At 47.2% G+C, this 17,816-nt stretch overlaps 2 protein-coding genes and 1 long non-coding RNA gene across 4 annotated transcripts in view; 1 reads left to right on the top strand and 2 right to left on the bottom strand.

Moving 5' to 3' along the window:
- The window catches only part of LOC310661854, a 292,087-nt gene that overhangs the window by 180,103 nt on the left and 94,168 nt on the right, over nt 1-17,816 (top strand). The window lies entirely within an intron of this gene.
- Nucleotides 276-8,229, bottom strand: TMEM101 (transmembrane protein 101). The gene is made up of 4 exons (XM_083408356.1): nt 8,028-8,229; nt 5,175-5,355; nt 2,829-2,975; nt 276-2,725 (listed from the first exon to the last, which is right to left on the bottom strand). Exons 1-4 carry the CDS (start codon nt 8,177-8,179, stop codon nt 2,417-2,419), a joined length of 789 nt encoding a protein of 262 aa, XP_083264482.1. The 5' UTR covers nt 8,180-8,229; the 3' UTR covers nt 276-2,416.
- The window catches only part of ETV4 (ETS variant transcription factor 4), a 38,672-nt gene continuing 34,944 nt past the window's right edge, over nt 14,089-17,816 (bottom strand). For both annotated transcript variants that reach the window (XM_083408349.1, XM_083408348.1), the window contains exons 11-13: nt 17,508-17,677; nt 16,344-16,445; nt 14,089-14,624 (exon numbers count right to left, since the gene is read on the bottom strand). In XM_083408349.1, the coding sequence (XP_083264475.1) occupies nt 14,409-14,624; nt 16,344-16,445; nt 17,508-17,677 (488 nt within the window). In that variant the 3' untranslated portion in view covers nt 14,089-14,408. The remainder of the gene's footprint in view (nt 14,625-16,343; nt 16,446-17,507; nt 17,678-17,816) is intronic.

Below are 17,816 nucleotides of genomic sequence, written 5' to 3'. Positions count from 1 at the left end.
AGCGCCGCAACCCCAGAGTCAGTCACAACTGGACCTGAAGGTCAGGGGTCCCTTTACCTTTACCTTAAATGCCTAAGGTGCTGGCATGACATGACGACGCACAAATGCTGAGCTTCGTACAGCTGCCAGCTTCTGTCTGGGATACCAAGCATCGCATAACCGAAACCTCCCTGGTCCATGCAGCCCTGCTAAAACTTGGGTTGTTTGGAAGTTCAAAGACCGACGAGTGTTTGGAAGCAGCGGAAAGGACAGGCACGGAAAGATAAAAAATGGGAGACTGGAAAAAGTGTTTTATTTTCTTCTTGATCCTCCATAAACACAGTGTGGTTTAGAAAAAGCCAAAAGGAAGACGCAGCCATCAGCAATTATCTGCCCATAAGGGAAAGGGGGAATGCAGTGTATGGTCAACCGTGTTTCAATGGCGTTTGAGCCTAGAACAGAAAGCCCAATCAGCTCCAAAGTGCCTCCACAGGAGTGCTTTGGATACGACCGAAATGGAAGAAGACACTTTTTAAAAAGCAGACACACACCATTGCATCCAAACAGATGGTGTGGCTATTGTTTCCCAGGAGTGATTGCTGGGCAGCATTTTAAATTCCTGGCTAGCCCCAGTCAAACACAAACATCCCACCCTCCTCAACATACACACCAAATTCCATGGGGATGTTCAATTCCAACAAGGGTTTTCTTGTTTCTTCATGCACACTCTTCCCTGAAGTGCAATCCCCATTGTAGAAACTGCATGTATGCAGATTAAACTGCAGAAAGCTTGAGCACTGGGGTCAACAAAGAAAAACCTAATCAGGTACAGGGGGAGATTAAATGTGTGTTCTGGTGGTAGGTCGCCTCCACACCCCAAAAGCAGCTTCCTGTCCCTATAACAGCGCAATTCAATGTGTTTCAGCGCACGTGCCGTTTTAGCTGATTATGCTAGGTTTTAAAGATTTATGAACATGCTGAGAATCCCCTTCCCCACCCCCCTCATTCTTTTCAAAAGAGAAAACAAACTTGAGAGAGAGACGCCAATACTATGGAGCAATGATTCAGTTCTGTGTCACCTTTGAGTCCTGAAGTAATAAATAAAATGTGCCAAGCATGATCTTGCAGATAGAGAAAGAGCTTGCGTTTGGACATAACCAGCTGGGAAATTAAGGTACCCCACACCCTCATGGTGAGAGAACCGTTCTCAGCCTTTCCCAAGTTATGCTGCAGTGGCGCTCCAGATGAAACCCAACTGCCATTGGCCCTGGCAAGCGTGCCCAATGGTCAAGGACAATGGGTGTTGTAGTCCAGCAAAATCTGGAGGGTCTCAGCATCCCCAGTCCTAGAATAAATTATTCCAGAACAAAACCTGCTCAATGCTGGGGGATGGAAGTAGCAGGAGTTTCTGAGCTCTTGAAAGCTGCCTTGGGTCATTAGGCAGCCCACCTAGTCCAATATTGTCAAGTCTGAGCTTGCCCCTTCCAGGGGTGAGGGGCAATGAGCTTGAGGCTTCTCTTCCCCAACAACCCAATCCCATCCACCAAGCATTTTGAGAGCAGCCTCCAAGACTCCTGAGTTAGGTAAAAGGTAGCGCTGGATCAGCTCTTCTTTTCCCATCGTGCAAGGATGACACCAACAGTTTGCCATCCCGTTTAATCAGCTACGCCCTGTGTGCGCACAAAAGCTGTATGCACTCTGTACCGCGCAAGAATGGCGGCAGGGAGACATTTCTCCGAGTTGCTACGTTCCAAATGGAACAGTTTTTGCCTAACTGGTTGTAGCTGGCATGTCACACGTGCCCATGGAGCTTTGCAAAAGCTTCGGTACAGGCAAAGAGGAAGCCAGCCCATCTAAGCAGGAGTCTGTTCACACGAACTTCTGGGAACCTTTCAAAAGCCCTGACTTGCTGGTTAGAAGGAAATCCATGTTCCACAATGGCCTCCACCATCTGCATACAGAGCAAAGATGAGTCGAATGATCTCTGTGTCTTTGGCTACCCAAACCCCAGGGTTGGGATCCAGAACCAGCGCACCCAAGGTCACAGCGACCTTTGCAAATTTACCTTTAACCTATTGACCAGCATGGAAGCAAAGATTCACCCCTTCCCCACTGAAATGAGATGACAGCCCAAAAGCTTCACTGATGCAGCCCTGAGACTCTCGCAATTACGACAACATTTGGAGGAGGAAGCTGCTACGGTGTCCTTTGAAATGAAAACAAAAATGTAGGAATGGCTCTGGATTTTGAAAACAACCACCCGCTCTTTCGTTTAGCTGCCAATAAGCAAGGAACGGGTTGTTGTTTTTTAAAGATGCAGTAAAATGATAAAAAAATAAATAATAATAAAAAAGAGGGAGAGTCTCCGTCCTCTGCAAAAAATGCACCCCACTCCCACTTCAAAGCACCGTGCTTCAGTGTCTCACAGAGTCGAATGTCAGCCATCTGTGGCCAAAATTATGGCGGCCCCGAAGATCCCAACGTTCTGCCCAACCAGCTTCATTTGATTCCAGAATTCGACTCGGCGGGAATCGTGCCAGTAACCCAAGTTGCCGTCGATGAAGAGAATGACCAGAGGGAGGATGACCGACAAGATCTGAGCGGCTGCGGTGATGTAGTAGCCAGACAGGAAGGACAGGGCCAGCACCCCGTAGAGGACAAAGAGGAGCTGTAAGGCAATTTCTCCACCTGGGACGCCACTGAGATAGGCCAGGCGGTCTTCCTTGCTGTGCTGGAGAGAGTAGGCCTGGAAGAGGAAAGGGAGACAAGCAAAGAAAGTGAGGGTGATGTGAGTTGTGGCCCAGCAACATCTAGGGTTCCACACATTTGGGATTTGACAGCATACGTACCACGCAGATGAGGTAGATGCCGATGAAAACCTGCCCCGTGGACTGCAGGGACCTGTTCCGCGGTTTCTGCCGGTAGATCTCGCCGGCCCCGCTAGCCAAGACCAAGAGACCACCAATGATGGCTATCGTTCGTGAATACATCCTCACCTGTGCCAAAAGAGAAGGCAGGCAAGTTAATGGAAAGCAAACCAAACACCTTGAATCCACAATAACCAGAGATACGCTGGTTTACTGTATCATGTGAGCTGCAAACATTTGCCTCCTGGAAGTAGCATCCTGTGCACCCAAATTCCCAAGCAGCCACACTGCTATTTTTGCAAGGAGAGAGCATTCTTTTACTCTGGTCTAGCACAGACCATTTAGGGAAGATTACAGTTAAATGCCTTGTTTGGACCTATAAATCCCAGCTTAATAAACATGAAGGATCATTGCATATGTGCATTCCAGCCTTACGCAGCCCCCAACACTGCTGAGGCTAATCCAGGAAGCCTTCCATTAGTTTTCTGATACATCCACAAACCACAAAACTATGGTTGCTGAGTTCAGAATAAGCCATGATCTTAAACAATGGTTTGTACATTAACGAGAAATGTGGGTTAATGGAAGACTTCTTAGGTTGATCTTGAAGGGAAAGGGGAGGACAAAGCAGGTAGGCACAAGGTTTGTGAATATGTTGGTGTATTAAGCCAAGATCTGTACTTCTGAAGTGGGCCAGGGTCTGATACCAGAAGGGCTAGACAGAAAGCAGAAACGGGGCGAAAATTAAAGGTGCCATTGTCCAATTTGCTCTCTCACTTCGATTCACAACCAACGCCTAATCCACACAGGCTCAGAGCAGATACCCTGTAGAGTAAAGCCATCATAAAAAATTAATCCTGTACTTACTCTAAAAGCACTTTAGAAGACAAACCATTCTTTATCCCTCAGCACTTATAGGCACAAACTAAAGCATCTCACATTGCTCACCTCTGGCAGATCCTCAGTCTCAGGCAAACCTGAAGATCTGTTCAGAGGAAAGCTCAGTGCCACAGCCTTACGCCGGGAGGCAACTATCAGCCTGCAAGCTAAATCCAGTCAACAGAGAAACCATCTATCCGCTGACTGCTCTGATGTCCTTCAGGAAGCAAAGAGGAGCCCTCTGGACATATCTAATCTCACCACTGTCCTTTATTGCAAAGAAAGCAATTTTTTGGGGGGGGAGGGAGGGGGGTGTTAAGGCTGGAAAGGGAGGTGACCAAAGAGCAACATGAGTGCAGAAAGCAAGCAGCAGGGATCACTTTTGCTCCAAAGATTTTAAGATTAAGTGGGCAGTTGATATAAATGCATAAATAATATCTGGGATTCATGTAGGATAGCTTCAATAGCATATAAAGGATTATACACTCATACAGGGCAGGTCCATATACAGAAAAAGTACAGTCAAACCTCAGTTCTCAAACAGCTCCGTTTTTGAACATTTCGGCTCCCAAATGCCAAAAACAGGAAGGAAATGCTCCGGTTTTTGAACGTTTTTTGGAACCCAAACATCCGACATGGCTTCCGCTTGAGTCCAAGCAGCTCTTGCAACCAATCAGAAGCCATGCCTCGGTTGCTGAACGAATGTTCTTCCAGAACAGATTATGTTCGACAACTGAGGTTTGGCTGTATGCCTCTGACCACTTGATGCTCAGGGCGAACATCAGGGTTTGGTTCCCTTCCTCATAAGCTATTGGAGACGATGCTCTAAGCCAGCCTCTCTCAACCTGTGGGTCCCCAGATGTTGTTGAACTACAACTCCCATCACCCCTAGCTAGCAAGGCCAGAGCTCAAGGATGATGGGAGTTGTAGTGCAACAGCATCTGGGGACCCACAGGTTGAGAACCGCTGCCTAAGCAATCAGAGACTGCACCTGCATACGCGTCTTTGCACCACCCTCTTCATGCCTCTTCTGGTTCTGGGAGACCAGAGAAGAGGGGAGCTTGTCACAGCAAGAGGGGGAGACACTTGTGACTCTTCACTAGCCTGACTCATCTCAGTCTCTTGGCCTCCCTCATCCCACTCTTCTGTTTCAGCTTCTGCCTCCGATTCTGGACTTCTCTCTGCCATAGATTCTTCCCGCTCACTAAACCCTGTTACCTCTTCAGCTTCTGACACCTCCTCCTCCCAGTCTTCTCCCTCTTCATCGTCCCAAGACTACCCCCCAGGCTCTGAGCCTTCTTCCCTTGGTGGTTCCCAAGCTGTGGACTGAACCTGGGGACATTTTGTACACAGAGCAAGCGCTCTTCTACTCAGCTGCAATCTAGTACAGTCCAACTGCAGCTTTTGAGAAGACAATGAGCCAAAGACTCTCTCTCTCCTCTCTCTCACCTTCAGCCAGTCTCCATAGTGCGCATAGCCTCCAATGTACGCCGCATATGTGCTGATAGCCAACTGAAGGGCAGCCCCCAGGGCAAACCACCTGCGTTTCACCCCAAAGGACATGAAGCTGGCACACAGCACCGCCATGCCCATGTCGAAGTAGAGAAATGGAACAGGGATGTCTGGTTTTCTGGGCAAGGAAATAAAATGTAGAACATTAGTCATCAAAGGCACCCAGAAAAAAACAAATACAGCACAAGGAGAAAGGAAAGAGAAAAATAGGGCTATGGTTGTTGTTTTTTAAAGAACTAAATCCCCAAGGAGGAATCATTCCACCCCCAAATGACCCAGGAGGAATCATTCCACCCCGAAATGACCCAGCCATGGAAAGTTTTTTCGTGATGTATGAACTGCTGCAAAGCTACACAGATTTAATTAGCGTTGCTAAATGCAACATTTTGAAACCACGGGAAATTCAATTTCAAGCACAGTCTGTTAGAAGTGCTATGGAACTCATTGCCACGATATGTTATTTTGAAAGTCTGGACTTGGGGGGATGTGTTTGTGTGTGTGTGTGTTTTAGTAAGTCAGTATACTAGCAGCACGGGACACAGGTGGCGCTGTGGGTTAAACCACAGAGCCTAGGACTTGCCGATCGATCGGAAGGTCGGCGGTTTAAATCCCCACAACGGGGTAAGCTCCCGTTACTCGGTCCCTGTTCCTGCCAACCTAGCAGTTCAAAAGCACTTCCGGCGGGAAGGTAAACGGCGTTTCTGTGCGCTGCTCTGGTTCGCCAGAAGCGGCTTAGTCATGCTGGCAACATGACCCGGAAGCTGTACGCCAGCTCCCTCAGCTTATAGAGCGAGATGAGCACTGCAACCCCAGAGTCAGCCCCGACTGAACCTAAAGGTCAGGGGTCCCTGTACCTTTACCTATACTAGCAGCAGCTCTAGGTTTCTACCCCAAATATAGGTAAAGGTAAAGGGACCCCTGACCATTAGGTCCAGTCCTGACTGACTCTGGGGTTGCAGCGCTCATCTCGCTCTATGGGCCAAGGGAGCCAGCGTTTGTCCGCAGACAGCTACCCCCAAATATAGTTAGCCATATAAACATCCATGTTCTTTTACTTCCTTTTCCCAGAGTTTTCCACTATATCTCTTCCCATCTGCAGGCATGACAAGAAATGCATGCATTTGCCAATACACTTGAGAAGCTATGTTCAGGTATCCATCCTGCAGGCTTGTAAACAGCCACCAGCATGGTCGCCTGTGGCAACTGTGACTCATCTCCAGGCAACCTGCAATCTCTAAAGCATCCAGTCCTAGCTTCCAGAGCAGGAGAAAACAAGCTTGCTCTGTCCTCCATGTGACAGCCCTTTAGATATTTGAAGATGGCTATCAAATCTCCTCTATCTCTTTTTTGGACATACTCAGCTCCCTCAACTGTTCCTCATAAGTCTTGCTTTCCAGACCCTGTATCATCTTGTCAACACCCTTCTTAAATCGCCCAGAACTGGGCACAAGTATTCCAGGTGTGGTCCGACCAAGGAAGAATAGATGCTTCAATGGAGATTCCTGCACTGCAAGGGGTTACTTAGATGAAAGTACCCTTGGGAATAACCATATAACCTTTAGCCCTGCATAAAGAAGCTTCTTAATCTTTAATGGTTTATTATGTTATTACGTTATCATAATGACCCACAATGGCTCTCTTAACGGCTCTGGCTTGGCCAGGCTACCCAGGAATTCCTTTGCAGCTTATATTCTCCTTTCCTATCACAAATAGCCCAAAACTCTGGCATTTGTTAATTTTGGTGTTAAGGAAGACACACAGACAGTTCTATAACATTATGCTGGAAGCCACACAGATGGGCAGGGTACTACTACTACTACTACTAATAGCAATAATAAAATAACAACATTTATTGAATTTATATACAGTCATACCTCGGGTTACAGACGCTTCAGGTTGCCTTTTTTCGGGTTATGGACGCGCTGAAACCCGGAAGTACCGGAACGGGTTACTTCCGGGTTTCAGCAGTCGCGCATGCGCAGAAGTGCTAAATTGCACTTTGTGCATATGCAGAAGAGCTGAATCGCAACCCGCCCACGCACAGACGCGGCGCTGCAAGTTGTGAATGCTGAGGGTTGCGAACGAGCCTCCCGCACGGATCACGTTCACAACCTGAGTGTCCACTGTACTGCCCTATACCGGGAGGTCACAGGACGGTTCACAGAATAAGGGTGGTTCAAATAATAATAATTATAATAATAATAATAATAATAATACAGTGGTACCTCGCAAGACGAATGCCTCGGAAGACGAAAAACTCGCAAGACGAAAGAGTTTTCCATTTTCTGAGTTGCTTCGCAAGACGGATTTCCCTATGGGCTTGCTTCACAAGACGAAACGTCTTGCTCCTTTTTTAAAAAACCGGCAATGCATTCCTATGGGCAACCGTCAATACACAGCGGTGCTTCGCAAGACGAAAAAACTCACAGAACGAATTAATTTCGTCTTGCGAGGCACCACTGTATTTATTGAATTTATATACCGTCCTATACCAGGAGGTCGCAGGACGGTTCACAATAATAATAATAATAATAATAATAATAATTCCAACTTTACAATTCTATGGTTCTTCCCCCACCTAACCCCTCTCTGTGAAGACCCTGGAGGGCTCCCCACCCTTCTCCTTTCCCCACCCCACAAACCCCCTAAGCTCACGACCTCCTAAAAGCAAATACTGGATTCCTTCCCCGACCCCACAACCCGCCAGGGAGTCAAGGCGCAGAAGGCCCTCTGCACATGCTCAGAAGCGCCCTCGACGCCGCCACCGCTTTCCCGGCCGCGCGGGCTCACCGGCGGGCGTCGGCGCGCTCGGCGTTGAGGAGGAGGCCGCTGAGGCAGTGCCAGAACGGGAAGCGCGTGAGCAGCACCGAGCCCACCCGCATCAGCAGCCGCAGCGCCCCGCGCCGCCGACGGTGCCCGGAACCCCCGCTGCCCGCCGCCATCTTGCTGCAGGGCGGAAGTACGGGAAACGCGGGCGGGCTTCCCTGCCCGACGCTGCGGTCCGTCGAGGCTTCGCTCCCGCCGAGGCCCGTTTCCCAAAGTCTTCCGGCCTGGAACTGACACACGGGACAGAAGGTTCCTGGCTTTTCCTCCTCGCACCTGGGCAGCGCTGCAGCCAGGGCCGGATTTAGGTTTGATGAGGCCCTAGGCTGCTGAAGGTAATGGGGCCCTTTATATGTCCAGCTGTCCTTTGTCAACAACAAATTGACGCTGTTTTTTGTGTTGAACATATGCTGTATGGTAATTTATGGACCTAATGGGCAACCAGTCCATGCAGAATGTAGGCACCCTATATATAGAAATGAGCAAACCAGTGATATTTTAGGGAGCAGGCTAGCAGGAAGGGCCCATGACTTACATCACAGGAGCCTACACAACACAAAACACTGTTGCTGTATGTAGGTTTTATTTTATTTGTTTTTTTATCTTATATTTTGGAAATGTACATCCAGGTTTTATTCCTTTAAATTTTTTTGGGGGGGGCCCAGAGAGAGGGGCCCTAAGCTATAGCTTGTTTAGCTGCAGCACATGGGTAGCCCCGGCTTCTTGTCACAGCGGGAAGCAACAAAAGCATTCCCTTCCCACCCCAAAAAAAGTTTCAGGTTGCCGCCTGTTTATTCCAACACCCAGGACAGGCAGAAATTCATCAGGTGAAGCATCCATACGCAGCCGGTCAATTGCACACCAGCTGAATTTGCACCAGTCATGCAGCTGTAAAGTTATTTGTGCATTTATCCCCCCCCCCCTTTCATTCCCTTACAGTGTGGTGTAGTGGTTAAGAGCGGTAGTCTCGTAATCTGGGGAACCGGGTTCGCTTCCCCGCTCCTCCACATGCAGCTGCTGGGTGACCTTGGGCCAGTCACACTTCTCTGACGTCTCTCAGCCCCACTCACCTCACAGAGTGTTTGTTGTGGGGGAGGAAGGGAAAGGAGATTGTTAGCCGCTTTGAGACTCCTGAAGGGGAGTGAAAGGCGGGATATCAAATCCAAACTCTTCTTCTACTACTACATTTAAATCCCATCTTTATTTGTTTATTTATTTATTTGTTGAATTTATATACAGTGGTGCCCCGCAAGACAAATGCCTCGCAAGACGGAAAACCCGCAAGACGAAAGGGTTTTCCGTTTGCAGAGGCGCTTCGCAATGAAGGGAGTGGGACGTGTATCTTATTGAAGGGAGTGGGACGTGTATCTCTTAAGCTGGTAAATCAAGTTTGGCTGGAGAGCTCTAGCAATGCTATTATCTTCTGATAGTATCTTAGGCAAGTCAAACAGTATCTTAGGCAAGTCAAACCTGTTAGGTTAGAATGGCCCCTAGTAAGAATGGCCACACATATAGAGAGAGAGAATGGACACGTATATGGAGAGCGTATATGGAGAGAATAGGACACGTAGTAATTCACTACTAAGCATGCGTAGGAATGTAAGGTTGCCTTTCTCCCCCCATGCTCCAAGAAGGTGGGGTGTATAGGTGGATGCATATGATTGGGTGTAAAGGGGGGGCAGGAGGAGAACTGAGGGTGATAAAAGCTGAATGCACCTTTGTTTCAATGCGCCAGTCTTTGTGAAGCAATTCCACTGGTGCCATTCATATATGAAAATAAAAACCTTTCTCTCTGAAGAAGCTGGTCCCTGGTGCCTTTGTCTCCTCCGAGGTAGGGAGTGCGTGCTAAATGGGCTCAGGCCCTGGATCCCCGTGGTAAATAAGGCTTCAGCAAGACGAATTTCCCTATGGGCTTGCTTCGCAAGACGAAAATTTTTGAGTTTTTTTCCGCTCCCCAACCCCTTTTTCTGAAGCGCTAAGCTGCTAAAAGCCTTTTAGCAGCTAAACCGCTAATCCCAAGCTATAAAGCCTTTAATAGGCATTAATAGCCCTTAAACTGTCAATAGCGCTAATAGCGCTAATCCGCTAATGGGCTTGCTTCGCAAGACGAAAAAACCGCAAGACGAAAAGACTCGCGGAATGGATTCTTTTCGTCTTGCGAGGCACCACTGTACCACCCTATAGCCGAAGGTATCAGGGCGGTTCACAAAAAAGATCACAATCACAATATATAAAATCAAAATAAAAACAATAAACCAATACAGTGGTACCTCAGGTTAGGTACTCAATTCGTTCCGGAGGTCTGTACTTAACCTGAAACTGTTCTTAACCTGAAGCACCACTTTAGCTAATGGGGCCTCCTGCTGCTGCCGCGCCGCCAGAGCACGATTTCTGTTCTCATCCTGAAGCAAAGTTTTTAACCTGAGGTACTATTTCTGGGTTAGCAGAGTCTGTAACCTGAAGCATATGTAACCTGAAGCGTATGTAACCTGAGGTACCACTGTAATACGCCGCCGCCCCCAAAAAGCCACATTTTAAAAGGGTATAGGATGTTGATCTTTCTTCCATCATGGAACCCAAATCACCATAGATGTGGTTTCCAGGGTCACCCATCTAAGCACTGACTAGACCCAGGTAGTCTAAAAACTCTGAGTGGGTTTTGCTTGCTTGTTTTGTGGGGACAGGTGGAATTTTAGCACATACCAGAAATTTAAGTTTGTGCATTAGGAATGGCTTCAAGGGCTCTGTCACTCTAAAGCAACAAAGCCACTAGAAATAATAATCATCAGACTTTTGTGGTTTGGAAAGGGATGGGAAAATGTGTTGAAGTGTGTGGAATGAGCAACTGACTAACCAAAAGACAAATAAACACCCCGGATCAGGAGGAATGCTCATTGTTGTGTAACTTATCCACAAATAAAAAGGAATGCTCAATGAAGACCAGACATAGTCTAACCTCTGTGTAAGTTTAGTGTAAGCAATTCAGGATGAATGGTCGATAAACTTGCTTACCTTCAGCAAAGTGGTGGCCTCATATACACAGGCTTGCCATACGTCAGCAAAATTCCTGACACGTCCTGGTTTTCGGGTATAAAAATGACGTCGGGGGGGGGACTTTGTCAGGGGGGGAACTTTGTCGAATCAGCAAAATGTCAGGGAAAACCCGAGTGTATGGCATCGTGATGGGAAAAGCAGCAGAAACAGCTCCAAAAGCTTAAAAACACTATTTTGGGAGGCGGCCTTCCCCCCAAAACTCCACAATTTAGGCAACCCTACATATACATTTAGATTATACCCTGAGATCCCCCAAACACAGGTGCTTGAAGGTATAAACAGCTCTCTACTTTCATCTAATACGGGAACGTTGGGTCATCCAATATCATTGATGGGGAACATTAAGGAGAGACTGTGGAAACATGGAATTAATTTATGGATCTCTCACACACAAGATGTGCCGAGGACTAATCGCTTGGAGGGGTAAATTCATGGAGACGAGGAGGAGGATATCTATGGCAATTATCAACAGCTGTATAGAGCCTCCAGGTTCAGAGGCAGTCTATCACTGAAGTCCTCCAGCAAGAAGACAAGCAACAGGATGGGGCTGTAGGCTTTGATAGAAACATCTGGTTGGCCACTGGACTAGATGGGCCTTTGCTATGATTTCCGTGCAAGGGGGCTAACGTTCTGTTTTACCAAAATTCTCCCTAAAAGAAAAGGAAACGGGGCCTCAGTTGGTTGGTGCATGGTGCTGATAACACCAAGGGTTGAACTTGATGATCTTCAGGGTCCCTTCGCACTATACAATTCAACAATTCTATGAAAGCCTCAGCAAAATCTCTTTTTAGGACACCCCTGCCCTCTATGGAGAGCGGTGCCAGATTTACGTATAAGCTAAACAAGCTATAACTTAGGGGGGGGAACTGGATGTACATTTCCAAAATATAAGATAAAAAAAAAATCAAATAAAACCTACATACAGCAACAGTGTTTTGTGTTACGTAGGTTCCTATGATGTAAGTCATGGGCCCCACCTGCTAGCCTTCTCCCTAAAATATCACTGGTTTGCTCATTTCTATATATAGGGTGCCTACATTCTGCATGGACTGGTTGCCTATTAGGTCCATAAATTACCATCTAGCATATATTCAACACAAAAAACAGCGTCAATTTGTTTTTGACATGGACAGCTGGACATATAAAGGGCCCTGTTACCTTCAGTAGCTTAGGGCCTCATCAAACCTAAATCTGGCCCTGATGGAGAGGGAGGAGACCCCCTAGGAAGCATCAAGGTGAGCAGGAACATTTTGGACAGCAGAGAGGTCTTGCCTGCAGCCCTAAGCCCAGTAGCACTTCAAAAGCTAGCGAATATATTATTGCACAAGTTTTTTGTGGATTACCAAGAACGAGGCATCTGGTGAAGCAAACTCTGCTCACACTGTAATTGGTCAAGTCCTTAGGGTGCTAGTACTGTCCTTTTTGTTGTTTTACTTTAAAAGGCACTAGGGTCTCCTTGTAAGAAGACAACTGTTGGACACTTTGCAAACTTCCGTTACAAAAAAGCAAGGTACTGCAGAGGAGAGCTTTTGTGTGTATGTAATATGTAATATAAAAGGTATGTAATATAAAAGGTAAAGGGACCGTTAGGTCCAGCCGTGACCGACTCTGGGGTTGCGGCACTCATCTCGCTTTATTGGCCGAGGGAGCGGCGTACAGCTTCCGGGTCATGTGGCCAGCATGACTAAGCTGCTTCGGGCGAACCAGAGCAGCGCACGGAAACACCGTTTACCTTCCCGCCAGAGTGGTACCTATTTATCTACTTGCACTTTGATGTGCTTTCGAACTGCTAGGTTGGCAGGAGCAGGGACCGAGCAACGGGAGCTCACCCCATCACGGGGATTTGAACCACTGACCTTCTGATCGGCAAGTCCTAGGCTCTGTGGTTTAACCCACAGCGCCACCCGCGTCCCTGTATGTAATATAGGAGCGTGGATTCTCCTTCCTTGGAGGTTTTTAAGCAGACGTGATTACGCCCTGCTTGCACACCCAGCCCAGCAGACACCCACACACCGAATTTGCCAAGAACCTATTTATAAGTCCAGTGTTTGTAGGCCTGGATGTATCCCAATTCTTTCCTGTGGCTTTAGGTCAGGCGTTTTTCATTATTTGAAAACTGCCCCCTCTCCCCACGTTTAAAACAGGGGGCAGACATGCTGGAGAAAGGCTTTTATTATTCATTATAATATTTATTTATTATGATGTTTATTAATATAAACTGTATTATGTTGTTCTCCATTCCTCCAAGGAGCTGAAGGCAGCATTCCTGGATCTCCTTCCCCTCATATTTTCCTCACAACAACCCTGTGTGGTAGGCTTAGACTGGGAGACCATAAGTGGCCCAAGGACACACAATTGAGTTCCATGGCTGATTTCAGCCGTGGCCTCCCAGATCCTAAGCTCACTTAATATCCCCCCACTTTCATCCATATTCTGCAAATAAAAAGATGTCGACATGAATAAACTGGGGGAGATGAATAATATTTTCCCCACAGGTCCAGAAATTTATGGCGTCCCTTCTTAACAGCCCTCTGTGTAACCATCAAAACTAGCCACTTCAAGCTGCAATCGTGTGTTTACTGATTTGGGAGCAATCCCCATGGAATTCAGTAGGGCTTACTCCTGAGTAATGTAGTTATTGTGGCATGAAACTGTGAGAGCAAGGACCCCTTCTGGAATAAGGTAAGACCCTTAAATATTAATAAAATGGCAGTGCTTACGTGCCCAATGTTTATTTGCAAGGGAGGATAGGGAGAAAACCAGGCCACACAAATTTTCTCCCAGTCAAAGAGTCTGCGAACCAGGCACAGATACCGGTTCAATCGCAGAGAAGCTGCTTCGAATTTGGAGTCTGCGCGTTCAAAGCCCCTAGCTTGGTTGCTTCTTATTTCATCAGGCAGATCTTGCCGCTCCCAGGTTCAAGCTGAGTACACTTACTGTTAATCAACCAAGATAGCATTTTCAAAAAGCAATGTACAAAGCACTTTACAATCTTTATTTGACCCCGTCCTCACAACATCCCTGCAAGGTAGGAAGCTCGTCATCAAGAACGGAGGCTGGAATGAAAGCAGTTTGCCCAAAGTTCACCCAGCGAGTCCACGGCTAAGGCAGGATTTGAATCCAGATCTGGGTACTGGGCAACCGTACTGCCCTCCCCTCGAAAAGGCAGCCCACTGTACAGTCCGGTTTCGGCGTCAGGAAAGCCGAGGCAATACTCTACATTGGTGATTACCGACAAACGTCTTCATATATGTACAACTCGGCCATTATCTGACCCGTCTCTTCGGCCGGCAGTTAATAGGTGTAGCCTTTCCCATAGGGCGTCTGCCCCCCGAGATCTTGCATATAGGCTACGCCCTCGTCCAGGTGGGACAGAGGCACTGTGTCCTCCTCGCTGACGTGCCACTCGAATTCGGCCTTCAGGGACGGGCGCTGATTGTCGGGGAAAGCCAGAGAGAAGAGGGCTTCTGGTTCGCACACAAACTTGTACACATAACGCTCACCAGCCACCTGTAAGACAGGAAGGAAAATGGAGTAGAAAGAGAATACTGCAGCAAACGGTTCTTGCCAATAACCCCACATGGATGACCCCAGAACAGAGGTTGGGTGCATTCTTTATGCCAGGGCAGCTGTCTACCAGCTTCTGGTACACAGGCTGAGACCCTACCTGCCTGGGCCCTATCTGGCCAGAGTGGTGCATGCTCTGGTTATCTCCCGCTTGGACCACTGCAATGCGCTCTGCGTGGGGCTCCCTTTGAAGGTGACTCGGAAACTACAACTAATCCCGAATGTGGATGTTGACTGGGAGCGGCCGCCAGGACCTTATAACACCGGTCCTGAAAGACCTACCTTGGCTCCCAGTACATTTCCGAGCACAATTCAAAGTGTTGGTACTGACCTTTAAAGCCCTAAACGGCCTCGGCCCAGTATTCCTGAAGGAGCGTCTCCACTCCCATTGTTCAGCCTAGACACTGAGGTCCAGCACCGCGGGCCTTCTGGCAGTTCCCTCCCTGTGTGGTGTGAGGTTGCAGGGAACCAGGCAGAGGGCCTTCTCAGTGGTGGCGCCCGCCCTGTGGAACGCCCTCCCACCAGATGTCAAGTAACTAAAGGAACCCAACATTCTGTGTAATGAACAGATTATGCTAGTAGAACTGCAAGAAGTTTTGTAAGGAGGACTATTTGAAATATTGCAAGAAAGACTATGAGGAGAATTATTAGTTAATGATAATTGAGAGTAATAGAGAAATTAAGAAATGCAGAATAAGTGATAAGGAACAGAAAATCATCAGAGGTGTTGACGGAAGTCTAAAATATTGTATAAGATAAGAAGTTATGTTATATGATTGTTGGAAATGATATGTTAAAAAAACTAATAAAAATGTCTCTGTGTGTATTTATAATATATATCATATATATATACAGTGGTGCCCCGCAAGACGAATGCCTCGCAAGACGGAAAACCCACTAGATGAAAGGGTTTTCCGTTTTTCGATGCGCTTCACAGGACGAATTTCCCTATGGGCTTGCTTCGCAAGACAAAAATGTCTTGCGAGTCTTGAGATTTTTTTCCGCTCCCCACCCCCTTTTTCTAAGCTGCTAAACCGCTAATAGCCTTTTAGCAGCTAATCCGCTAATCCCTTAAGCCTTTAATAGCCACTAATCCGCTAATAGGGTTGCTTCGCAAGACGAAAAAACCGCTAAATGAAGAGACTCGCAGAACGAATTAATTTCGTCTTGTGAGGCACCACTGTATATATATATATATATATATATATATATATATATGACCATATATATATATGATCCCAACATTCTGAGCAGCATCTTTATTGCTTCATTCCCCCTTTCTTTTTTGTTTCTTTCCCTTTCTCTAATTCCTTTCTTCTTCCTGCTTCTTTTTCTCTTTTCCCTTTTTCATAGCCTTTTTAATTTCTATTAATTCACATGCTCCACACCCCTCCTAAGCTCAAACTGCACAGGCAGTGGAGGCTAATTTATTTGGGGGGGGGGGGAGAGGCACTGCCCCACCAACCTCAGTCTGCCCTGATTCAGCCCCCAACCTGCCGGCCTTCTCACAACCAGTCTCTGAGGCGACTCTCGCTGTCATCCTCTCTATCCTTAGTCACAAATTTGACTTTGCAGAAGTCGGGGGTGGGGACAAAACTGCACCCAAGCGCAACCCGACTTCAACTCCAGACAACCGCTCTCCGCTCCAGACGCAAAACCAACCTTTTGCATAATGCCCTTTTCGTAATAGTAGCGAAGAGAGCGGCTCAGCTTGTCGTAGTTCATGGCTGGGCGATTCTTCTGGATGCCCCAAAGCCGCGCCACCTGCAGCCGTGCCCATCGCAGAGAGAAAAACAATGCTGGGTTTAATTCTATGCCCTTTAAAAATCTGGGGGTTTTTCGGGGGGGGCAGGGTTGGGTTGTTGTTGTTTTTATTTTGATTATTCAGTACACCTGAAGGAGCGTCTCCACGCCCATCGTTCTGCCTGGACACTGAGGTCCAGCACTGAGGGCCTTCTGGCAGTTCCCTCACCACAAGAAGTGAAGTTACAGGGAACCAGGCACAGGGCCTTCTTGGTAGTGGCGCCCACCCTGTAGAACGCCCTCCTATCAGATGTCAAGGAAATAAACAACTCTTTGACTTTTAGAAGACATCTGAAGGCAGCCCTGTTTAGGGAAGTTTTTAATGTTTGATGTTCTAGGGTGTTTTAATATCCTGTGGGAAGCCGCCCAGAGTGGCTGGGTAAACACAGCTAGATTGGCAGGGTATAATTAATATATTTATTATTATTATTATTTACATTGTAGCTTTATATTCTGATTTTATCCTGTGAACCGCCCTGAGACTTGCGGATATACAGTGGTACCTTGGGTTAAGAACTTAATTTGTTCTGGAGGTCCGTTCTTAACCTGAGGTACCACTTTAGCTAATGGGGCCTCCTGCTGCCGCCACACGATTTCTGTTCTCATCCTAAAGCAAAGTTCTTAATCCGAGGTACTATTCCTGGGTTAGTGGAGTCTGTAACCTGAAGCATCTGTAACCCGAGGTACCATTGTAGAGCAGTATATAAATTCAATAAATAACAATAATGCGAAACACACCATGCCAAGGAACCTCAAAAAAAAACCAAAAAAAAAAACCACCACGTTCAAACATCGAAGCCAGGTTTTATTTAGGGAGTACAAACTAGCTAGCTGGGCTGATGAGAAGGTAGCCTCTGAGTGCACGCAGAGTGCTCTTCCCTGTCCAGCAGTGGCCACTGGCACATTTATCGAAGTTTATTTGGAGAAGGAGAAAGGGAGGAGATAACAATACACGGTAAATTGCACCGGAATCAAAACTTGGTGGGAAGTATTAAAATTAATTCAACCTTAAACAAGACCCACCTCCTCTGGTTCAATGAGTTTGAATTCCATCCCTCGGCCTGTCCAGGCAATGAAATGGGAGTTGCTTGGGTCGTCCAGCAAAGCTACCAGGAACTGCCAAAGTTGCAGAGACCCCCGCCGTTGATAAGGGGGGCCCTCACGGTACCCACCCCCTTCTTGCTTGATGTCCCCTGCCAAGCACAGCCAACATAATGAAAACAAGAAAAGAAACTGTGCCAACAAAAAAGGAATGGCAAGACAAAGCGTTACGAGTATATTGAATTAACAGAGGCAATTAGACACTAGACAAGAGTTTCAAAAAGCATGGGG

The sequence above is a fragment of the Podarcis tiliguerta genome (genome assembly GCF_965153285.1).
Source record: "Podarcis tiliguerta genome assembly, chromosome: 13".
NCBI classification, from domain to species: Eukaryota; Metazoa; Chordata; class Lepidosauria; order Squamata; family Lacertidae; genus Podarcis; species Podarcis tiliguerta.
The sequence above is the reverse complement of the archived record's forward strand: the minus strand, read 5'-3'. Positions and strand labels throughout refer to the sequence as shown.

Coding starts and splice junctions, on each gene's coding strand:
- TMEM101 (XM_083408356.1), bottom strand. CDS start 8,179: ATGGCGGCGGGCAGCGGGGGTTCCGGGCACCGTCGGCGGCGCGGGGCG. Junction 2,976..5,174: donor ACTATGGAGACTGGCTGAAG/GTGAGAGAGAGG, acceptor CTTTTGGCACAG/GTGAGGATGTATTCACGAAC. Junction 2,726..2,828: donor GCATCTACCTCATCTGCGTG/GTACGTATGCTG, acceptor TTCCTCTTCCAG/GCCTACTCTCTCCAGCACAG.